General features: G+C 36.4%; 2 protein-coding genes and 1 pseudogene across 6 annotated transcripts; 2 read left to right on the forward strand and 1 right to left on the reverse strand.

Moving 5' to 3' along the window:
- Positions 1-9,980, forward strand: LOC125280125 (protein IWS1 homolog). 4 transcript variants are annotated; one of them, XM_048210450.1, is made up of 8 exons: positions 1-33; positions 130-465; positions 1,280-1,325; positions 1,365-1,823; positions 2,222-2,276; positions 5,329-5,519; positions 8,076-8,205; positions 9,715-9,980. In XM_048210450.1, the coding sequence occupies exons 2-8, from the start codon at positions 442-444 to the stop codon at positions 9,881-9,883; spliced, it is 1,074 nt and encodes a 357-aa protein (XP_048066407.1). In that variant the 5' UTR covers positions 1-33; positions 130-441; the 3' UTR covers positions 9,884-9,980. The 4 variants fall into 4 exon arrangements, with proteins under 4 accessions (XP_048066407.1, XP_048066406.1, XP_048066405.1 ...); XM_048210449.1 differs by having other exon boundaries at positions 130-182; positions 381-465; positions 1,280-1,823; XM_048210448.1 differs by having other exon boundaries at positions 1,280-1,823.
- On the reverse strand, positions 9,939-16,368 carry LOC125280124. 2 transcript variants are annotated; one of them, XM_048210446.1, is made up of 7 exons: positions 16,191-16,368; positions 12,678-13,595; positions 12,380-12,476; positions 12,157-12,258; positions 11,550-11,725; positions 11,337-11,438; positions 9,939-10,946 (listed from the first exon to the last, which is right to left on the reverse strand). In XM_048210446.1, exons 2-7 carry the CDS (start codon positions 13,589-13,591, stop codon positions 10,178-10,180), a joined length of 2,160 nt encoding a protein of 719 aa, XP_048066403.1. In that variant the 5' UTR covers positions 13,592-13,595; positions 16,191-16,368; the 3' UTR covers positions 9,939-10,177. The 2 variants fall into 2 exon arrangements, with proteins under 2 accessions (XP_048066403.1, XP_048066402.1); XM_048210445.1 differs by lacking the exon at positions 16,191-16,368 and having other exon boundaries at positions 12,678-13,683.
- Positions 16,369-17,845: 1,477 nt separating this feature from the next.
- On the forward strand, positions 17,846-20,098 carry LOC125280135 (annotated as a pseudogene).
- The last annotated feature ends 4,749 nt before the right edge of the window (positions 20,099-24,847 follow it).

The following is a 24,847-nucleotide window of genomic DNA, read 5'->3' on the forward strand; positions in this document are numbered from 1 at the left end:
AGCGTCTGGGGACACTTCTCTTTAGTTCACTTGGTAAGTACCATGCTCATGTATGAATTTAGAGTTCCTATTGGTTGTTTCCTGTCGAAAGATTAACAATGCAGCAAATATGTTTCCTATGTGTTTCAGATAGGTCAGGTATTTGTGGTGTCTGTTTTTACAAGGTACCCAGGAAGAACAAGGCAAGTGATGCAAATGACAATTTAAATATTAGAAAATAAAGTTAGATTCTAAGCTTCAAATGATGTTTGTCCAGTGGTTTTTTGATCTAGTACACCAGAAATTAGTTGGGGAATAAAAGATAAATACAATAAATAAATGTTCCTTAGGAATTGGATAACCTTGATCTAACCTTTTTTTCATGCAAATGATCTTTCTAGGAAAAATGTTCAACATGTTTTGTAAATATTCATAAAATCTGTCTACCTGGGAGACAGGAGGATGCAAAGTGTCTTTTTTGCAAAGGTAGTACATTTTGGATTAAATGACCCTTGTGACCCTACATTATAAAATAATCCTTCTAACAACTGCAACGTTTAGGGTTAGTTCACCCAAAAATTAAAATTCAGTCATTAATTCCTCACTCTCAAGTCGTTCCACACCCATAAGACCTTCGTCATCCTCAGTATTGGGCTGAATTTCAAAACACTGCTTCATGAAGCTTTGAAGCTTTACAAATCTTTTGTTTCAAATCAGTGGTTCGGATCACTGAAGTCACATGATTTCAGTAATCGAGGCTTCGTTACAGCATAAGTGTTTTGAAATGGTCAATGGTTCACGTGAATTTGGCAGTTTGATACATGCTCTGAACCACTGATTCAAAACAAAAGATTCATAGAGCTTCAAAGCTTCATGAAGCAGTGTTTTGAAATCACCCATCACTAGATATTGTTGAATAAAGTAATTTCGTTTTTTGGTGCACAAAAAGTATTCTCATCGCTTCATAACATTAAAGTTGAACCACTGTTGCCACATGAACTTTTTTAAATGTGTTTTTAGTAGCTTTCTGGGCATCTGAAAGTGTTAATTATTTTGCTGTCAATAGAGGCCTCACTGAGTCATCAGATATGATCAAAAATATCTTAATTTGTTTTCCAAAGATGAACAAAGGTCTTACGGGTATGGATCTACTTAATGACAGATATTTCTTTTCAGGGCAAACTAACCCTATATGGCATTTTACAATTTTAGAGGCTGATAAACTATTATTAAAATTCACTAATAGATAGTCTGTTCTCTATTCATTTAATATTATTTCTAAATACATCAATTATGTAAGAAAAAAGCTCAGGAGAAAGAGAGGACGAACCTGAGGGACAAGACAGATCAGGAGAAAGAGAGGACGAAACTGAGGGACAAGACAGATCAGGAGAAAAAGAGGATGAACCTGAGACACAAGACAGATCAGAAGAAAAAGAGGGATGAACCTGAGGGACAAGACAGATCAGGAGAAAAAGAGGATGAACCTGAGACACAAGACAGATCAGGAGAAAAAGAGGATGAACCTGAGGGACAAGACAGATCAGGAGAAAAAGAGGATGAACCTGAGACACAAGACAGATCAGGAGAAAAAGAGGATGAACCTGAGACACAAGACAGATCAGAAGAAAAAGAGGATGAACCTGAGGGACAAGACAGATCAGGAGAAAAAGAGGATGAACCTGAGACACAAGACAGATCAGGAGAAAAAGAGGATGAACCTGAGACACAAGACAGATCAGGAGAAAGAGAGGATGAACCTGAGGGACAAGACAGCTCAGGAGGAAGCAACCAAAATGAAGGAATTCAGGAAGAAAGCAGCTCGGGACTTAACCAAGTTCAAGGTAAAGTTTTAAGTAAGATCTTGGAAAAACACAAACCTGCTTAAAAAATTGTGGACACTTTGTCCTACATGAATTTTCATGTGAAATTAAGGTTGTTAATATTGAGATATCATGCCATTTGCTGCTGCTCTGTAACTGCTTTAACCTGTGGAAGGTTTTAGCCATTGTAAAAAAAACAATCAGTGGTTTTAATGTTACTGCAGTGAACAATGTGATTTGTGTGTTGATTTGTGTAGTAAAGAACCAGTGTTTATATTGACACTGATATAAACAAAGAAAACCACAATGCATTTATTAATCTATAGACATAGTAATTACTTTTAACTTAATTTAAATGAAAGCATGCTATCCCTCTCCCATACTGATACTGTTACTTTTCTTTTTATTCACCCTTCCAGGGGGATTCCTGGTGGAAAGTGTTTTAAAAGTTTCAGACTCTCATCAAGCAAAAAGGTAAAAAAAAATAAATAAATAAATGTATATATATATATGCGATTTCAATACCCCGCATTTGAAAGTGGCTCCCTGATGAATGCAAATATCTTTCAATATGAAAGCTATTTTAGGCTGGGCAGTGTAGTTGTAACCATCTCTTAGCTCTGTATCGAAGGAAAATTTGGTTTTATTTGCACTTTGAATATTGAGAGAGTGCTATTATGGTTGCACTTATTGTAAAGTGTTACCATAAAAATGAATAACAGTTTTCTCTTAAAGGTGCCCTAGATTCAAAAATTGAATTTACTTCGGCATAGTTGAATAACAAGAGTTCAGTACATGGAAATGACATACAGTGAGTCTCAAACTGTATGGCAAAAAATGGCAAATGGAGCAATAATAACTGACATGATTCATGATAACATGATATTTTTAGTGATATATATAGTCTTTCTAAATGTTTTATTAGCATGTTGCTAATGTACTGTTAAATGTGGTTAAAGTTACCATCGTTTCTTACTGTATTCACGGAGACAAGACTGTTGTTATTTTCAGTTTTAAACACTTGCAGTCTGTATAATTCATAAACACAACTTCATTCTTTATAAATCTCTCCAACAGTGTGTAATGTTAGCTTTAGCCACGGAGCACTATCAAACTCATTCAGAATCAAATGTAAACATCCAAATAAATACTCACGCGATTAGACATGTTGCATGACGAACACTTTGTAAAGATCCATTTTGAGGGTTATATTAGCTGTGTGAACTTTGTTTATAGCTGTTTAAGGCAAGCGCGAGCTCTTGGGGCGGAGAACACGAGATTTAAAGGGGCCGCGCTGCATAAATCGGTGCATTTTATAATGATGCCCCAAAATAGGCAGTTAAAAAAATTTATAAAAAAAAAAACAAACTATGGGGTATTTTGAGCTGAAACTTCACAGACACATTCAGGGGACACCTTAGACTTATATTACATCTTTTAAAAACATGTTCTTGGGCACCTTTAATCTTATTAAGCACAAACAGTAAGGTTTCGTTTGTTAACATTAGTTAATGCACTGTGAACTATCATGAACTAACAATGAATGACTATTTTTATTAACTAACATAAAGATTAATAAATACTGTAGCACATACATTGCTCATTGTTGATGTTGGTTAATACATTAATGTTAATAAATGAGACCTTATTGTAAAGTGTTACCATTTTTATTTATACTGTTTTTATTTCTATGGTCAGTTTGTGGAAAGGAGTTCAGTTAGGTGGTCAAAAGTTGTAGAAACTCATAAATCATGTACAGTAAGGTCTGAAGAGACTGAAATCATACAAAAGAGAAGTCAGTCAGTTGAGTTAGTGGCAAAACCTTTTACTGTACTTGAGTATTGTCTTTTACTGCATATGAATTCATAATCAGAAAGTAGAAATGAAATGATATTCATTACAAGATGATTAGTTAAAACATTTCAAATACACTTGCAGAATATTTTTTCTAGTCATGTATTTCGCCATTGAGGATTTCTTAAAAATAGTGTGTAAAAATCTTGTCTCATGAACTCAATCTTGAGTCTCGTCTCGTCTCGTGAGATACCCGTCTCATCACACCCCTAATATATACAGGTGCTGGTCATATAATCATCAATATCCAATATCCTCTAAAGCACCACTATGTCCAACTGCGTTCAGCATTCGTTTAGTGAGGTCTGATCGCGCTCTGACAACGACAGTGATGTCTCGCATTCATTGAAGTATATGCCACAGACCTCACTAAACGAGTACAGAATGCAGTTGGACATAGTGGTGTTTTAGAGGTAAAATTATATATAAATACTGTTCGGTTTCTCACACAAACCAATCATTTCGAGTCTTAGGACATCAATGTGTCGTCACGAGCCGCAGGGTTTAATTTGGATTTGTCTATGGAAGTGTTTTAGACTGTTATTCTTCGAGTTCCCATCCACTCATGTTATAAGACTGACAGATGGCAGCGGTTGCAGTTAAAAATCATCATTTGTGTTCGACTGAAGAAACAAAGTCACCTACATCTTGGATGCCCTGGGGCTAAGCAGATACACATCAAATTTTCATTTTTGGGTGAACTATCCCTTTAATAGAGAGGCGAAGGGAAGGAAAAGATGTGGTAGAAAAAAGTGTACAAGCAATAGGGATAACCGCACCCTGGAGAGGATTATGAAACAAAACCCATTCAAAAATTTGGGGGAGATTCACAAAGAGTGGACTGCAGCTGGAGTCAGAGCTTCAAGAACCACTACGCACAGATGTATGCAAGACATGGGTTTCAACCTGCACACAGTGCCAAAGCTACCAGTACCTGGTTTAAGGACCATGATATCCCTGTTCTTAATTGGCCAGCAAACTCGCCTGACCTTAACCCCATAGAAAATCTATGGGGTATTGTGAAGAGGAAGATGCGATATGCCAGACCAAACAATGCAGAAGAGCTGAAGGCCACTATCAGAGCAACCTGGGCTCTCATAACACCTGAGCAGTGCCACAGACTGATCGACTCCATGCCACGCCGCATTGCTGCAGTAATTCAGGCAAAAGGAGCCCAACTAAGTACTGAGTGCTGTACATGCTCATACTTTTCATGTTCATACTTTTCAGTTGGCCAAGATTTCTAAAAATCCTTTCATTTTATTGGTCTTAAGTAATATTCTAATTTTCTGAGATACTGAATTTGGGATTTTCCTTAGTTGTCAGTTATAATCATCAAAATTAAAAGAAATAAACATTTGAAATATATCAGTCTGTGTGTAATGAATGAATATAATATACAAGTTTCACTTTTTGAATGGAATTAGTGAAATAAATCAACTTTTTGATGATATTCTAATTATATGACTAGCACCTGTATATATATAAATGGGTTATTAATTATAGCAAATTATGCTGTATATCAGTTATTTTAAAAAATCAAGTTAATTATCTTATTGCCATGGTTCAAATCCTTCTTTCTTTTGTATACTCTAAAGATTTTTTTTTAAAGATAAAGCACCTCTGCCTTTTCAAGGATTATTATAATGTACATAACACATTGATATTTCAGATACCTGGTCACATCAGATGAACTACAGAGGAGGTGCTCTCCCCCAGAGAGTTACTCTGCAAACACTGTAGTGGCTTATCTACGGAAGGCCAAGGGACAAAAAAAGAAAATTACAGAGACGCTGGCAGAGTTGGAGGTGAACCCCTCAAAGCGCACAAAGTTAACTTCACAGTGCTCCAAACTTTGTGAAGGTAAAAATATAGTAATAGTAATAACTCTAAAGGGAATTCTGAGACCAGTATCCTTGTTTTGTGGTTTTGAATCATAAGTTTCTTTATAATAGTAAAATTTTATAACAATATAACTTCCACTGAAATTCCACATTACTTATAACTGTATTGTTATACAGTTATATAAATGTATAAATAAAAAGTAAATATAATCGTAGACAAGTTGTCTTGCCACTATGAGGTGTTCAGTTTTACCAAAATAGGTCAATATATTATGTTAATAGCCTGATTTGCTATGTTTTACTACCAGTTTTGGAATATACACTGTAGCAAATTAGCTCAAAATAAATATGAATAATTAATTATAACTAGTTATAATTAATTATTAATATTTTAATCAGTTAATAAAATTAACTTAATGTAATAAAATTAATATTACAATCAATTAACCTGTTGTTCAATGAACACACAGTGTTAATTGTTTATTAATTCTAAGAAATGTTCATTTCCAGGTTATGGGAAATAACAATCTTATTCTACTAAAAGCCTGTAGTCAGGACCGACATGAATAGGGACTCCCGTATATGAGCGCAAAACACAGACAACCTTACGTGTGACATGAACAAGACTTTATTAACTAGACTAAAGACTTAAACTACTCTAACATTCACACACATACATGCATACAGTTTACCAAGAGAGAGAGGGCTAAAGCAGAGTACAGGAAGCAAGAGGTTACAGCATTGTTGTACATTTCAGCAGATCAACAGCCTTGAGCAAAACATCAGTTTAGTTTTAACAGGCCCTTCTTTCAAAGGGGTAAGGATACTCAATGTATCCGATAATGAGACTAAGTTTGATACTTGCATGTCTCTCCAAGTTGAATTAAAACTGTCCTGATGCAATTTGTGGAGGCTCCCGTTGAATCTTTGCTGATATTGTCTTGATGAAAGAGAACCAGTTGGATTCAGAGGATCTTTGGTGAATGGAAGGTCTAGGCCGAGGCCTGGCACAAGCTTGGGGTTCCTTAGAAGCTTCTAGCTTTTTACAGCGTCATCTTGACGTCAGCATTTGTCAGTAAAAAAAGAAGAAGAGGAGGAAGAGCAGGAAGAGAGGGCTTGGTCTTGTGATCAGTGTATATAAAGGGTGAAGATGTCACACCCTCTTGAGGTGTCTGAGCCAATAAGGAGTTGCCCCCTCGGAGGGAAGTTTTACGAGTCTTTGTTCTGTAGCAAGATATTAGCATAAGACACTGGATTGGATGTTTGAGAGAAGAACCCTCTAGATTCCTATAATACTAACATGTCACAGAGTTAGTAACATGTAACATGAATTACCAAATAGGAAATTAAAGATGGAGTCCGTAGATACCAAACATGTTGCCAATGTGATCTCAGTTAACTATACATTTGCAACTATGGAACATTAATACCAAAACATGTTTATACATTTCCCAAGTGGTTATATAGAGAATACATAGGATTAAGAGAGTTTATTTGTCCTTCTCAGGAAGAATGAGTCACTAGTCTCTACAGCATTCTTCTGGATCATAAAAGTACCATATAACTGTAACAGGACACCTAGTTGTGCCTGTGTGCTAGCTACACTTGGGATGCTGGTTGCAGTTTTAGGGGGATGAGTTCAGAGAACTTTGATAGTGAGAGTGAGTTTATGGGTAATTCATTAAATACAATGAATAATTGTGTGGCTGATTGGTCCAGATGCTACAACACTCACTGTCCACTTTAATAGGAACTCCTGTACACCATGTCCTTCATAGAGTCATACAGTCAGCCAATCATATGGCAACTGCACCCTGCATAAAATCATACAGATACAGGTCAAAAGCACATCAATCATCAGAATGGGAAAAATGTGATCTGTGATTTTAACTGTGACATGGTTTTTGGTTCCAGATGGGCTGATTTGAATTTCAGTATTTCAGAAACTGGGTCTCCTGAGAATTTCTCAAACAACACAGAATAGTTGGGTGGGGTTTGGGGGTAGCAACTCATGATCACTCTTTATGACTGTGGTGAGAAGAAAATCATCTTAGCACGTATAAGACATTGAACCTTAAAGTGGATGGGCTCTAACAGCAGCCATGAATAAGAATCTGCAGATTTCATGGGCACACTCACTGGACAATTGAAGACTGAAAAAGGTGATTTTTTTTTTGTTCAACTGTACAGTTTCTGTGCCTCAGATTAGGCATTTGCACCCCCATAATTATTGCTTATTTAATATTTTTTGTACCATTCTGTGCAAACTCAGAGACTTTTGTGTGAGAAACATCCCAGTATATCAGCAGGATCTGAAATATGGCACCAACAACCATGCCACGGTTATTGTGTTGTTGATTCTGATAGTTGATGTGAACATCATTAACCGAAGCTCTTGAAATGTATCTGCATGTTGTTGTTATGTTTACATTATGCTGCTGCCATATGACAGGTGGTCTTAATAAGGTGGATGGTGAGTGTATCCACATACTTCATCTTTTGTTATTTTGTTGTACTGCTTCTAAGTTGGACATTATTACAAATAATTTTGCTGTTGTATTTATTTGTATTTTAGATGAATGCAAGGATCTGGCTGGGGACGTAATGTTTCTTGCCACAAAATTCATCCCCCAGAAAAGGGTGGGTGAAGCCTTACTAGAAGAGGGGAATGTCCATGCTGCCATCGTCAAAACCGAAGACTGCAGGTAATTTAATAACAATTTATTACTACACTTGATGTTAAAGGGATAGTTCATCAAAAAATTAAAATTCAGTCATTAATTACTCACCCTCATGTCGTTCCAAACCCGTAAGACATTCGTTCATCCTCAGAACACAAATTAAGATATTTTTGATGAAATCTCTTATATGAAACAGAAGATTTGTAAAGATTTGAAGCTTCATGAAGCAGTGGTTTGAAATCACCATCACTAGATATTGTTTAATAAAGTCATTATTTTGTCATTTTTGGCACACAAAAAGTATTCTCGTCACTTCATAACAGGGACATGCACAGGGGGGTTGCTCAGGTTGCCCGGGCAACTTCCCATATGCCCTTCTCGACTCACGTTGCCCTTCTGAGGTGGAAAAAAAGAAATAAAAAAATCGTACAATGGATGCAGAATTTCACGTAGGCCTAGATAAAAAAAAAAAAAAAAAGAAGCTGAGCCTGCATGAGCGGCACTAGAAGGAGATTGTTGCGGTTGTCGGGTGAGACGACTTAACGTTGTCGGAAAGGTGAGTAAGGTTATAATCGTTAACGAAAACGAACGAAAAAACGAAAACTAGGTGGGAAAAAACATCGTTAACTGAAATAAAAATAAAAACAAGGCATTACAAAAAAACATAACTAACCAAAACTGTAATGTGTGTTTGGCAAAACGAACTAAAATAAAATAAAATTATAGATTAAATGTCCTTAGTTTTCGTCTTTGTCAATGTCTTTCATAGAGCAAACGTTCAGCTGCATTTCATTTCCCTGCGTCTCTCACTCACGCGTCTCTCTCACATACTCGCGCGCGCACACAGCCCCTCCCCTCCGTGCACACCGCGCCTCCATGAGAATTGAGAACGAGTGTTGGAAGCAAGTTCGCGAAAGGTTGGTATCTCGTGAAAACCTTTACACAATCACACATTAAAAAGTGGTATAAAAATATTTTTAATTCTGAATATAATTTTGTCAGTGTGTTAATGTCGACCCGAGAAGCGATTGCTACTGTAGCAAGTTAACTAGATGCAAGTTTGAGGTAAAATGCACTTGGGTTGTCTATGTCAAAACACTATTTAAGCTGTAAGTAAGGAATAATTGATGACGGGCCATTGAATTATTAGGAAAATAATGGTAGGGGAGTGCCCTTTTTTTAGGTCAGAGCAACTGCCCCTCAAAATTCCTGTGCACGTCCCTGCTTCATAACATTAAGGTTGAACCACCGTAGTCACATGACCTGTTTTATATATGTCTTTAGTACCTTTCTGGGCATCTGAAAGTGTTAATTGTCTTGCTGGCAATGCAGGCCTCACTGAGCCATTGGATTTCATCAAAAATATCTTAATTTGTGTTCTGAAGATGAATGAAGATCTTATGGGTGTAGAATGACATGAGGGCGAGTAATAAATGTTGATTTTCTTTTTTGGGTGAACTAACCCTTTAACTTAATGATTCAATGATCAGTTGAACTGGAAAACTAAATAGCTTTTTGTATTTTCTATTGCAGGAAGACATTGAAAGAAGTAAAGGCTGCTCTAGAGAAAAATTGGGACACATTTGACCTGGCAACACATGGTCTTGGTCCTGCCGTAATAAATGGCACTTTTTCGTTGATAGATGCGTGTCTTAAGGAAAAGATGAGAGCACTGAAAAAAAAAGACTCCACAGATGAGTAAGGTTCCCCCACTTTATTTTGTTTACTTGTATTGTTTCAAACTCTTGTTTCTTGATGTTCAGCTGTACAAAAAAAAATTAATAAAACATTACAAAGAACTGTGTTTTTTATTTATTTTTTTTAATCTCAATTACTTACAATTCATATTTGTTCCTTTAATTTGTTCTTATACAAAGTATCTGTACAACACTCATTGAAAAAAGACAGTAGCAGCAAGAGGAAAAAAAAAACATTTTGGCTAGGCAAAGCAAATAGTGATTGTTTCATCAATGAAACATTTCTTATCTCTACAAGATCAAACACGTTTTTTCTTCTTTTTGACCATGTAGGTTACAGTGACTACATCTTTTGCTTTTTTGACCCTTTTACGATAATTATGAAGTGCAGTCACTTTTCTTTTTCTTGACAGTTTAGTAAACTGTGAAAAAACTAACTTGTGTGCTCTTTCAACTAACCTGTACACTTCATTATCCTCACAAAATTTTTCTGATTTGCTCCACTCATGGAGATCTGTAAGCATGGCTTGCAGTGTAACTTGTTTTCTCTCACTGGACCTAAAGCAGTGTGAATCATCAGATATGTTCTCAGATGATGTTGGGTACAGAATGTTGTGAACCAATATACATACACATACCTCTCCATGGCTATTCGCAATGCATGTGCAAAATTTGGTCCCTTTACAACTTACAAATTCTACACTCCCATCAGAATGATAGACAGTAAGGTTTTCATCGACCCTGAGGTAGGATTCACTGTCAACAATTTTTTTTGCTACTTCTGCCCTAAGATCTTGAATTATAAGTCCTTGTTTCTCTGCAATGTTCTGTGAAAAAATTAAGTGTTTGCACACACATCCACATTGGAATCTTTTGCAGTCGCATTTGTGCATGACCAAGTCCACACTGTGACATTGTGTGCTTGTGTCGGGTGGAACCAAACACACTCCATTTTTTATCTCCACTTTTGCACCCAGGCCTTTTGCAATCATAGAATGGGCGGCATTAGTGGTCTCTTCAGTGTTTGCTCCTTTGATTCGTCCAGTTTCTGTGAGGTCATCCAGGTAACTGAACAATGAAATAAAAGAACAAGTTAGGAAATGGTAAACTATTGTAAAAATGAAATGACTGAAAAAAGCAAATACCCTTAAACATTTGTATAGATTTTATAGGCTATAAAATAATTAAGGAAAAAAGGAAGCTGGGAGCTGACAGACCTTTTTACTGAATGATTTGTGCTAAGGAAAAGATAATGTCATAGACAACAGTGAATGTTTATTCAAGAGCTTCCTGTATCCAAACAAGCTGATAATGGCAATAGGTAGTGGCCAGAGATGATCTCTATGCAATATTATCACATGATTCTATATGTCACATGATTTCTGTAATTGGCAATTACAATTTAGCACCATAATAAAAGTAATACATTGAACTATATATACAGCTAAATATATTTACCTGTAATATTTTTGGACATCACCACACAGTAAGCGAAGAAGCTGATCAATCCTGCTATTTATTCTTCCCTTAAGGAACTGGTACTTCATTGTAAGAAAAAATCTGTGTACAAAAGTTAAGAAACTTAAAATATCCTTAATGAATATGTGTCCTGGATATCATGTTATTTAAAATGTGATTTTAGGGCATGATGTTATAATTTTAGTAGCTGACCTCTCTGCCTTGTTGTTGGTTTCGCTGTTATGGTGATAAAATGACCTGCCAAAATTGGACCATAAATCACCAAAACAAATCCACTGATTCTTGAGGTAGGTTGATACATGAGAACTACCAAGACATGTATCGAGCTCTTCACACTTTCTGGATGACATGCTGTTGAACTCTTCTTCCTGTAAAGAAAAAGACACAACATTGTAGAGTTATGCCACCTTAAGTTTACGCACATTTAAAGGGGTAGTTCTCCCAAAATTGAAAATTGTCATTTTGTGTCACTCCAAACCTATATGACTATTTCCTCAGTGGAACACAATGTATATTTTGAAGATTGTTTTTTTCATGCAATGAAACTTAATGGGTACAAAACACTTCCATATTCTATTGTGGAAAAAAAAATCTTTTGAATTTGGATTTACATGAGGGTTAGTAAAGAATGATTTTAATTTTTTTGTGGGAACATTTTTAAAAGACAATTCATTAAAAATCATAATACACATAAATTTGACCAATCCCATTGAAATCTATAGTAAACAACTCAAGATTTATTTCCATGTACTGAAATGATTTCTAAAGAATAAAGTGATTTATGATATAAAAATATTACCGTTAAACAGGATTTCATTGCCACCATTGCTTGAATCACAAGATTCCGCTGATTCACTGGCAAGTTCCCTCCATCTCTTTTAACCATCCACCTATGTACAGCCTACAAAAACATTCAAAAGCTATAGTTATAATGGCATTTGAATTATAATTGTATTTTTAAAATGAATAGGTCTGTAAAATGAATAGGTCTTTTTCCAGTACAAAAGATTTAATAAACCTACCTGGAGTACATGAAACCAGCAAAGAAGAACCTTGGCTGTTGGAAAAACTCTTCTTATGGCATTGAGTTCCTTAAGGTCACGGTCAATCATTATCGACCTACATGATAAGGAATTGAGAATTAATGAAGATACGTCAACATCTGTAGATTCTGTAAAAATGAACAGCTTTTGTAAAAAGGTAGTTTACAGTGTGCAGTATTTAATCCAATAGTAATGTCTGTACATAGAAATACCTCAATACATCAGCACACTTTGCTGCCAAACTACTACTGACTCTACTATGTTTTTAACTTCTTACCTGGGAAGAAATCCAGGGTTGTGATTTACAAGCTTTTCCAAGCAGAGAGCAAGTATGTCCGCTGATTCCTCACTAATAATAAAGTAAGCAAATGGGACTGCTCTTCCAATACTGTTGGTCAAAAGAAGAGCATAAAATGCATAACCATATGATGTCATGGCTTTGTAAGTAGCGTCCATGAATACCATGGTATGGGGATGTTCTCTAAGTATATCCTTTTGCCAGGGTGTCTGCACTACAATTATAAGTGGTTGATTTTCACTCAAAGGCTGGTAGTAACAAATGTGTTCCTGCAGCTCCGATGTGATCAGCTTGTCCACACTAATGCAGTCTTTCGCATCAGGAAAACTAAGAGCATTACTGGTCTTCTTGATCAATCGTATATCTTCAGGTGTAACATAATATCGCCGATTATATTTGTCCATATGTCCATGACGTTCTGCCCAGTCCACGCATTTTAAAAGGGTTTCTGAAATTGACAGTCCTTGATCAAGCCACATTTCAATGAAGGTCAATAGCTCTGGGTCAATGCGATTTTTTACGCCCTCTTCTTTCATGCACACATCATGTCCGTTGTGTTGAAGCATTTTGTTGACCACAGCACCTGTAAAACTACCATCTTTGATTATTTTAAATGACACATAAGCTTTGCAGGAATTAGCTCTTGTCTTTGTAGGTTCTCCTTTGCTTTTCCCACTTGCTTTGGTCGATCTTTCACATGCAAAGTAAAAGTAGTCTTTATGAGTAGACACAGCGGACTTGAAGGTGCTTTTGGTTTCCTCCTCCAGTTTCTTAATGTAACCCTGCATGAAATCAGTCTCCTCCCCAGAAAAAGGTATGACCTCTTGAATGACTCTGACATCCCTTAATTTCTTTAACTTTCGCCTTATCCCTTCAAGCCAAATATTCTCCATTTGCCTAGAAAAAAATCAAATAAAATGGTTAAAAAAGTAGTACTACTCAGTACTACATTTGCAGAGAGCAGCATATAGTACACTAAAATAACAGCGATATGATATGAATGAGAGCAGCATATAGTATTAACAGCGATAGAATCTATTGAGAACTGCAGCCCTGAGAGCAGCATATAGTACACTAAAATAACAGCGATATGAATCTATTGAGTACTGCAGCCCTGAGAGCAGCATATAGTACACTAAAATAACACAGTAAAATGAATCTATTGAGTACTGCAGCCCTGAGAGCAGCATATAGTACACTAAAATAACAGCGATATGAATCTATTGAGTACTGCAGCCCTGAGAGCAGCATATAGTACACTAAAATAACACAGTAAAATGAATCTATTGAGTACTGCAGCCCTGAGAGCAGCATATAGTACACTAAAATAACAGCGATATGAATCTATTGAGTACTGCAGCCCTGAGAGCAGCATATAGTACACTAAAATAACAGCGATATGAATCTATTGAGTACTGCAGCCCTGAGAGCAGCATATAGTACACTAAAATACACTAAAATAACAGCGATATGAATCTATTGAGTACTGCAGCCCTGAGAGCAGCATATAGTACACTAAAATAACACAGTAAAATGAATCTATTGAGTACTGCAGCCCTGAGAGCAGCATATAGTACACTAAAATAACACAGTAAAATGAATCTATTGAGTACTGCAGCCCTGAGAGCAGCATATAGTACACTAAAATAACACAGTAAAATGAATCTATTGAGTACTGCAGCCCTGAGAGCAGCATATAGTACACTAAAATAACACAGTAAAATGAATCTATTGAGTACTGCAGCCCTGAGAGCAGCATATAGTACACTAAAATAACACAGTAAAATGAATCTATTGAGTACTGCAGCCCTGAGAGCAGCATATAGTACACTAAAATAACACAGTAAAATGAATCTATTGAGTACTGCAGCCCTGAGAGCAGCATATAGTACACTAAAATAACACAGTAAAATGAATCTATTGAGAGTACTGCAGCCCTGAGAGCAGCATATAGTACACTAAAATAACACAGTAAAATGAATCTATTGAGTACTGCAGCCCTGAGAGCAGCATATAGTACACTAAAATAACAGCGATATGAATCTATTGAGTACTGCAGCCCTGAGAGCAGCATATAGTACACTAAAATAACACAGTAAAATGAATCTATTGAGTACTGCAGCCCTGAGAGCAGCATATAATACACTAAAATAACACAGTAAAATGAATCTATTGAGTACTGCAGCCCTGAGAGCAGCATATAGTACACTAAAATAACACAGTAAAATGAATCTATTGAGTACTGCAGCCCTGAGAGCAGCATATAGTACACTAAAATAACAGCGATATGAATCTATTGAGTACTGCAGCCCTGAGAGCAGCATATAGTACACTAAAATAACACAGTAAACTGCAGCCCTGAGAGCAGAATACACTAAAATAACACAGTAAAATGAATCTATTGAGTACTGCAGCCCTGAGAGCAGCATATAGTACACTAAAATACACTAAAATAACACAGTACACTAAAATAAAATGAATCTATTGAGTACTGCAGCCCTGAGAGCAGCATATAGTACACTAAAATAACACAGTAAAATGAATCTATTGAGTACTGCAGCCCTGAGAGCAGCATATAGTACACTAAAATAACAGCGATATGAATCTATTGAGAACTGCAGCCCTGAGAGCAGCATATAGTACACTAAAATAACACAGTAAAATGAATCTATTGAGAACTGCAGCCCTGAGAGCAGCATATAGTACACTAAAATAACACAGTAAAATGAATCTATTGAGTACTGCAGCCCTGAGAGCAGCATATAGTACACTAAAATAACACAGTAAAATGAATCTATTGAGTACTGCAGCCCTGAGAGCAGCATATAGTACACTAAAATAACAGCGATATGAATCTATTGAGATATTATGGAACCTATTGACTCCAGCTCGGAGAGAGTTTTTCCGTATTTCTGTTTTGTTGTTTTACAAATAGTGACATTGATATTTTTAGGCTGCGGTCAGTAAACACACGGAACTAATGCAGGAAAGCACGGAACCATTATGATGAAATTTGTATAGATCGAGACGGGTATTTTATTATCATTCGGTGTGTGTGTATGTGTGTTCGTTCAAGAGCAAGGAGTAGCGAAATTTACACAGCAACACAACTTGAGTAGTTCTTTCCCTGACAGCAGCCATAGTTCACTAAAAATAACAGCGATGCATAACACTGCAGCCCTGAGCAGCGACGCGCATAGTTTAACGTTACCAAAAATAACAGCACAACCACTTCTTGCATGCAGCGGGAGATGTATAATGTCACGGAGATCTGAGCCAGTTCTGTCGTAGCATATTGGCCTCATAGATCCTTTTTTTAATGCAAGCATTAAAATGAAGCCTATTTACCCCATTTTCACAAAAGCAGCATTGGTGCAGTCGACGTATAATGGAGCCGAATCAAAATTCATACTATAAGATGAGTGTTTCTTTGCATTTTAATGTTTATCAGTTATCTGAATTTTAACAAAATATATAGCAAAATTTACTTACCTTACATTACATGCGCTCTCCCAGTAACATCAGTTTGAATTCCCTCTAAAATTTCAAACGGCTTGACCCCGCCCCGCCTCTGCTTCAATTTCATTGGTTGAATCTGTAAACCAATCATCTTCTTTCTGCCCTTAGAACATGTTTGAGTAAGTAAAACTCCCATCTGCCTTTGGTTTGTGGAAACACTGCAGTTGGTGTCACATCATTTGCATATAAAAGGCTCTGCAATTCACCTGACTATCCTAATGTGTATACTAAGATTTCACCATATCTTGAATGGATCGACAAAAAAATTAGAAATGTGAATTAAGTTCTTAAATTCTTGTAACTTTCAATAAAGTATCACATGGCAAGTATCATTTATTCAAAGAGTCCTCATTTTCAACCATATATAATTACAATATTACAAGGGAGGTACAAAAGTCATTTTACATTACTTCACTTGGTGGCCATCTTGGTTACACCTTCAATTTTCATGCATTCAAGTATGGCTCATATCCGTTTAAATGAGGAAAGATTAAACACTGCAAAACCGCTGGTCAATATTAGGAATAAAATCAGACAAATATGGTATAAAACTCAATTTCTTCAGCTCAAATTGTTACAGTTATGATTGTATACAAACGCACGACGAGGAAGATTCAAGAATAAGTCATCTAATAAATCCACAGGCAAGGAAATCCACAAACTGGTAAACAGGAAACGCAACCACACATAGCACAAACGATACCGGACAATACTGAACTGAAAACACGGGGCTTAAAACGAGCAGAAAAACGAGGTGGGTGATTGAACACAGCTGGTGGTGATAATGAAGGTGATCAGTAACCAAGTGCGTACTAACTATGTACAAGTGAAATGAAGTATACTTTGCGAGGCTGTGCGTTCGACTATGGTATACACGTAAGAAACAAAAGAAATTATATACAGGGCTTAATTCACCTGAGCGTCCTAATGTGTATACTAAGATTTCAGCATATCTTCAATGGATCCATGAACAAATTTGAAATGTGTCTACATGTAGCCTAATTATAAAAAAGGAAGAAATTATAATAAACCTTCCATAAACCTTCTTTAAGTAAACATATCATATGGCAAGCATCAGTTATAGTCAAGGTGCTTTCATTGTCACCATATACTAATTTAGGCAACATCCTCACTTTCCAGTCAAAACTCTTGCTAAAAAGTACAGTAATAAAAAACCCCCATCAAAACAGGAATAATATCATTAATTGTGCTGCTTCATAAAAATTAATTCATATTTTATTTTATTAATAAAACAGTTTTTCGGACAGGTCAAAATAAATAAATAAATAATAATAATAATAATAATATAATATAAAAACATTCCTGGAAAAGCCGCCATGATTTGAGTTGTAAAATAAAGAGCTTTGTAAATCTTCCAACAAAAGTTTTAGAGATCTAACCACAGATAGAGTATCAGTTTTACTAAGCTCTCAACTGATTTCTCACCTCTAACAGAATTTACAAGAAATATTAGACATGGATTACATCACACATGGGCAGATTAGTCTACTACCATCAAGAACGCAAATATAACACCTATATTTTCCACTTTAGTGCAAAGTGAGACCCACAGGAAGCTTTGAAAGAAGAAGTACGAGCACTACTAAGGGGCTAAACCAGACCACTTTATGCTAAATACCATCATCAACACTGAGGAGAACTTCAGCACTATAGAGAAAACTTCTCAGAACAGCATCATGATCGTCTCTGTGCCTTTGCTAGTCACGCTGCTACCATATCCAACCCTTCCATGTAAGTCTGATGGAAAATATTGAACTCCTATTGCATTACGTTTTCTACATTTACCATAAATGTGCACTTTTAATGTTATGTAATTATTAGCAGTGCTTTCACTACGCTCAATGACTTCATCTGAAAGTCCATTTAGTCAAGTCTATTTCTCTTTTAACCAACATAAGTTAGTTTCTCTTTCAGCATCTGTGAATGTGGGTATAGTGAACGGCGCAGAAGCCAGGCCTCATTCAAGACCCTACATGGTTTTTATACAAAGAAATAATGAACACATATGCGGTGGCTTCCTTGTGTCTGAACAGTTTGTCATGACGGCTGCACACTTCTTTACAGAGTGCGTTTTTTGTTCGGTTCAGTAAAATTTCATTGTGAGTCAAAGAGTCCCGGACTGCTGCAAAAGGGTCTACACTTGGTGTGACTACTTTCGAAATTACACATATAGTACCCAACCTAGTGCATACCCGACTTCTAGGCAGTCCGGCAATTATTGTTTGAACCCAAAATGTATTTTACTTAAACTAAAGCTAAAGTTGAGCTATTTGTTTGTAACTTTACAATGGAAGCATCATAACAAAGTTTGTTAATAAAATAATATGGTTGTAAATACTTATTGTTATAGATCAGGCCTGAAATGCAAGTCTCAGTTTTGATCAGAACTTATACCAATAAAATGCATGTTTTCTTTCTCATCTTGACAGAGGAGAGAAGCTGACAGTTGTGGTTGGAGCTCATGATCACAATCATGGTTCTAGTCAGGCTGTCAATTTCTACCACATCCACCCGTTTGAGTCTGAATGTCTGCTAAATGACATCATGCTACTTCAGGTAAATGACTCAGCTAGGTTTTGCATGGCAAAATGCAAGAAAACAATTGTTAACCATGTGAGGAATTAAGAGAAAAGTATCCTGAATGTCCTGATCTCCTAGGCTTTGTTCAAATTGTTCACAAATTCAATTTGGTTTCAGATCTGATTTATAGGACTGACAGTTCATTTTACATGTGATGAAATTAATTCAGTGATGTCAATATCTGGTGTATCTACATTGTTGGCCATATAATGACTCAAGCAATATACAACAACTTGAAACCTGATCTGACCATATAGAGTCTAAGAGACTGAGATGTATTCTGGATTTAGATCAGAAAACCACATATCGATGTGGTTCAAATAGGGATTGTAAACATCATTAATTTAGTATGTTTTTTTGTTTATTTGGTTGTTTTGCTTCAAATTACAAAAAAACAAAAAACAAAACAAAAACTGATTTAAGATATGTCTGAAAAAATATTTTTGTCTGAACAAAGCCTTATAGAAATGTGATCGTAGAACTGGAATAAAAACTGCAGTCTCAAGCAATCATTTGAATAATTATACTTAAATTATAAAATACTAGCATACCTGAAAGTATATACCTGAAAGAATACAATGAATTTTGTCATCCAGTTTTTATTATGAAATTTCTCAGCTTTAATCACTGAATTATGTGCTGTAGCTACATGTAAAGGTCAAAAAGAGCAAAAAAGTCAACTGGATCTCCATACCAAAGAAAGATAAGGACATCAAGGCCAATGCCAAATGCAGTGTTGCAGGATGGGGTAAAAAAAAATCACCAATGGTACAGCGAGCATGTCTGAAGTACTGGGGGAAAACATACTCCACCTCAAGGATGGTGTGTGCAGGTGTGTGCAGATGGTCGTGGAGGATTCTGTCAGGTACAAAGTATATTATAGACAAATCAAAAATACTGTAGTATAGCTGTTCAATTTTATTCACAGCCTGTAACTTTTTCCACTTCTCAGGGTGATTCTGGAGGACCTTTGGTGTGCAACAATGTTGCCGTTGGTGCCGTTTCATTCACTCAGAAAAACAACTGTGACTCCCCTACACTACCCAATGTCTACACCAGGATCTCCAAATTTCTGCCTTGGATAAAATGTATTTTTGGAGGAGTGAAGCAAGAGCTTGATTTATAAACATTTTATTTCATAAAACACTCTTTTGATTGCATGTGTGGATTTTTGGAGATAATTTTAATTTGACATTGTGATCGGTTTGTCAGATGTGACAAACATCAAACACTTTTTTCAGTGTAAAGATGGTTTCAAAACTTCTCAGAAGCTTGGTTTCCTGTGGGGGGGGGGCGATCTCATCACATGTGGTCAGACAATCTGTGAGAAACACTCTACAGGTGCTGGTCATATAATTAGAATGTCATCAAAAAGTTGATTTATTTCACTAATTCCATTCAAAAAGTGAAACTTGTATATTATATTCATTCATTACACACAGACTTATATATTTCAAATGTTTATTTCTTTTAATTTTGATGATTATAACTGACAACTAAGGAAAATCCCAAATTCAGTATCTCAGAAAATTAGAATATTGTGAAAAGGTTCAATGTTGAAGACACCTGGTGCCACACTCTAATCAGCTAATTAACTCAAAGGCCTTTAAATGGTCTCTCAATCTAGTTCTGTAGGCTACACAATCATGGGGAAGACTGCTGACTTGACAGTTGTCCAAAAGACGACCATTGACACCTTGCACAAGGAGGGCAAGACACAAAAGGTCATTGAAAAAGAGGCTGGCTGTTCACAGAGCTCTGTGTCCAAGCACATTAATAGAGAGGCGAAGGGAAGGAAAAGATGTGGTAGAAAAAAGTGTACAAGCAATAGGGATAACCGCACCCTGGAAACAAAACCCATTCAAAAATGTGGGGGAGATTCACAAAGAGTGGACTGCAGCTGGAGTCAGTGCTTCAAGAACCACTACGCACAGACGTATGTAAGACATGGGTTTCAGCTGTCTCATTCCTGCTGCTGACCAACTTTATGGAGATGCAGATTTAATTTTCCAACAGGACTTGGCACCTGCACACAGTGCCAAAGCTACCAGTACCTGGTTTAAGGACCATGGTATCCCTGTTCTTAATTGGCCAGCAAACTCACCTGACCTTAACCCCATTGAAAATCTATGGGGTATTGTGAAGAGGAAGATGCGATATGCCAGACCCAGGGATGGGCAATAATACATCAAAATGTATTTTAAAATAAAATACCAAATACCTTAGGCTATGTCCACACGAAGCCGGAGCTTACCCTAAACCGATCTTTTTTTTTCCTCGTCTCAAAAAATATCTGTGTCCACACAAACCCACTGAAACGACTCAAAATGATGTAGTATACATGCCAGACCATTATGTGGCACTGTAATTCTGTCACAGAAATGCACTTAAAGCAGTGAACAAGACTTGGAGCATGCGCATAAACCTTGCGCGCTGAATACAAACTATATCAAAGCTTAGAAATAACGCTTTATTTTGGCTCAGTAGCTTCTGCAGCACAAACGCAAGCATGTAGAGTCTGCTATTGCTGTTGTTGGTGCTGTTTTGTGGTGTTAGCGCGTCTGACTTGGGTCGACACGTGGGGTGATGACATCATCGTTTCAGAAAATATACGGATTGCCCCGTCCACACGATAAGGCAAAGACGGCGTTTTCAAATTTTTCCACTCTGGGACCCGGTTTCAAAAATTTGCGGTTTAACCTTTTGAAAATGCCAGATCTGTGTGGACGAAACGCCTATCCGATAAAAAAATTGTGCGTATTCACAGAAACGCGTCTCCGTGTGGACGGGGCCTTAATTTTAAAAGTATCAAAATAAACTACAAAATACAGCAGTCATACCATGTATCAAAATAAAATACTGTATTTTTGTATTTTGAAAATACTACAAAATACATTTACAAGGGAGCATGAAATGTCTTCGCAAACCTTCCATCAGTTGGTCCATTTGATCGATCCCTTCACCATTACACTGACTTGATTAAGTAAACAACGTTTGATAGCAACAGCTTTTCTTTGCCCGAGTCATACAACAAATCTGACATATGCAACCAGTTAAAGGCACAAATATGTAGGATTTTTAGATTAAAATATTCAAAAACCACTAAAACAATGTTATATTTTTTGTTGCCTTGTGTATTACATTATCCCAAATGTTTCCAAGGAATTCTAAATCCAGAGAAATAAGCAGTTTTAACCTCCTATAAATGACATCATTACCCTTGATTTCCCGTTTTATTTTGTCGAAAAACCATGGAAACATCAAAGACACTTTAGTACTGTATATTATGAGTTTTATTAGATAGGGAAGCAAATGTTTGGATACATTCATCGACAGAAAACTCATCATGTTATATCGCTTAACACATTAAGGGCCAGATTTACTAAAGGGGCAAATTATCGTGAGAGTGCAATTCCACAAACGTGTTGATGGGAGTGGCAAGTTTTGCACGTGATCTGCTGACTTGCAAATTAAAGAACACAGACATGGTCAGATCATTTACATAATGACTAACGCAATCTACCAAGAGCAGTGCAAATTAGAGTTGGGCCGCAAATAAACAGCTGAATCCTGATGCTGATGTTCTTATCAGGTGCGGGTCGACACAGGCGCAACTTAACATGTAATCTGACAAACACACATATACTGTATAATATAGTTTGCCAAGCTATGTTGGCCTATAGATATAGATATAGGCAAACGATATGTTCGGATAAAGTCTTACACTGGCATTTCAAAGAAATTAATAATCCTTCTACCACGCGCTCTCTGTTCTCTGCGGTGTCTCCTCCTAACAGTAACAATTGCAGCCATGTCACAAAATGGGTTCAGACATGCTTTTTTAGGGTGTTAAATAATGGTGTAAATACCAGTAAATTGATGAGCGCAAACATTAGTAAATCACATTGTTTGATTCATTTAAATACTCTCCTCCCAATTAATTTTGCATCTGAAAGGGAAACTCCTAAAAATGCATATGCAATAAGGTCAGCCACAAACACAACTCAGTCCACGCATTTTCAGTGCTAATTTTATACTGCATGTCTTTAGTAAATCCCGACAGTAGTTTTTTAACGCCAAAAGAGGGTTTGCGCTGGCATAAGCTGTTAGTAAATCTGGCCCTAATTCTTTTTGTTTGAATCTCGTTTTCTTGATTTATCCTGAGTACCATGTTTTACCATGACTAATATCGATCTAGCTTTCTGCAGTGTGCAACAAGTGTCTCATAGCAGTCGCCGAGTGAAAGCACAGAGTAGCACTAAACCAACTTTCAACACACAAATGTATCTAATATGATACGCAGCGCTGCTTTACCCTACGCGCACATGACCGGAAGAAGCGGAAGCGGTGACTGTGGCATAATAAAAGATACGCTGCTGTCGAGCTGTGTGTCGCACTCGTCTCTCATTAGTAATCGCTCCAGTGGGCTCGTTACTGCTCTCACAGCATTCGGCCCTGCTCTGCTTCATACTACAGTAATGTTAATAATCTCTCCATGAACATGATTTTTGCCTGAGTCCTGTCCCGATTCTTTTCCACCGGCTGTAGACGTGAAGACAACACATCTCATGATTCCGTGAAATCAAGGTGTCATCGAGCTTCACCTTTGTTTTGAATTAGCGATCTTTAGAGGCGAAAATGTACATATTGTGGCTTTAACAGAACAAATATTCACATATCCCTGTGATCTCCCAGATATAGGTTAGTTTTAAAGTAACCAACAGTATAATGTTTGCAAATGACTCCTAATTTATGTATCCTAATTTAATGTATCCTAATTTATTTACTTGGTGTTTGTTAATGAAGGGCCTACTTTGCATCAGCAACACTGACTCAATGACAACAACTCATTTATAAGAAGATAACTGATGGCACCTGTATTCATAGCAATTAGTTTTTAACCAATTAATCATTTGATTGTTAATCATAAATATAGGGGGCTGCTGCTCGGTATAATTGTTTTCAAGAACATTATGTAAATTAGTATACTATTTAGCCTAGTATACCAAAATGAACACCAAAACTTAACATGAACTGATAAAAATTATAGCAATTCATGCTAAAAATTGATGGAAAGCTGGCAGCCTGCACGTTTTTTGACCACCTTCTTCCATATGGATCAATTTTCTGTTCTGATTGCAACAAGTCTCTGCAAACTATTGAGTAGGCACCAATCAGAGGTCGCAATTTTATGATGTCATCATGTAGACTTCTTACAAAGTATTTTACAGTATTTTAAAAATACAAAAATACAAAACACTAAAGTATACAAAATACAAAGTCATTTTCATCAACCCTATCAAATACAAATGACAAAATACTATTTTGTATTTGAAATACTTATTTGAAATACATGTATCATAAATACTGCCCATCCCTGGCCAGACCCAACAATGCAGAAGAGCCACTATCAGAGCAACCTGGGCTCTCATAACACCTGAGCATTGCCACAGACTGATCGACTCCATGCCATGCCGCATTGCTGCGGTAATTCAGGCAAAAGGAGCCCCATCTAAGTATTGAGTGCTGTACATGCTGTACATACTTTTCATGTTCATACTTTTCAGTTGGCAAAGATTTCTAAAAATCCTTTCTTTGTATTGGTCTTAAGTAATATTCTAATTTTCTGAGATACTGAATTTGGGATTTTCATTAGTTGTCAGTTATAATCATCAAAATGAAAAGAAATAAACTTTTCCATTTTTAAATGGAATTAGTGAAATAAATCTTTTTGATGATATTCTAATTATATGACCAGCACCTGTATATCAGATACTTAAAACTCATACTACACTAGTAATAAAGAAATACAGTATATAGGTATAATGAATATTATAAAAAAAAAAAATTTCATTCATATTGACTTTTTTGTCACTTTTTGTGGCATTTTCATGGTTTGGCAAAGCCAAAAACTCACATCAGATGTGTTTATAGAGGCCTCTTCTGACAGAAAGAGTGTATGCCAAACACAAAGACCACGCTATGAAATTGTGCCCTCTGTAGGATTATGTGTGGAAATTAAACTTGTG

This window comes from Megalobrama amblycephala, linkage group LG12 (genome assembly GCF_018812025.1).
Source record: "Megalobrama amblycephala isolate DHTTF-2021 linkage group LG12, ASM1881202v1, whole genome shotgun sequence".
Lineage (NCBI taxonomy): Eukaryota > Metazoa > Chordata > Actinopteri > Cypriniformes > Xenocyprididae > Megalobrama > Megalobrama amblycephala.

What these genes read in the sequence shown, in the direction of transcription:
- LOC125280125 (XM_048210448.1), top strand. Translation starts at nt 442, where the DNA reads ATGCAAAGTGTCTTTTTTGCAAAG. An exon ending in AAAGTGTCTTTTTTGCAAAG is followed by an intron (nt 466 to 1,279) that starts GTAGTACATTTT and finishes CAATTATGTAAG; the next exon opens with AAAAAAGCTCAGGAGAAAGA. An exon ending in GGGACTTAACCAAGTTCAAG is followed by an intron (nt 1,824 to 2,221) that starts GTAAAGTTTTAA and finishes TCACCCTTCCAG; the next exon opens with GGGGATTCCTGGTGGAAAGT.
- LOC125280124 (XM_048210446.1), bottom strand. Translation starts at nt 13,591, where the DNA reads ATGGAGAATATTTGGCTTGAAGGGATAAGGCGAAAGTTAAAGAAATTA. An exon ending in ACCAACAACAAGGCAGAGAG is followed by an intron (nt 11,439 to 11,549) that starts GTCAGCTACTAA and finishes TTTTGTACACAG; the next exon opens with ATTTTTTCTTACAATGAAGT. An exon ending in GATGTCCAAAAATATTACAG is followed by an intron (nt 10,947 to 11,336) that starts GTAAATATATTT and finishes TTCATTGTTCAG; the next exon opens with TTACCTGGATGACCTCACAG.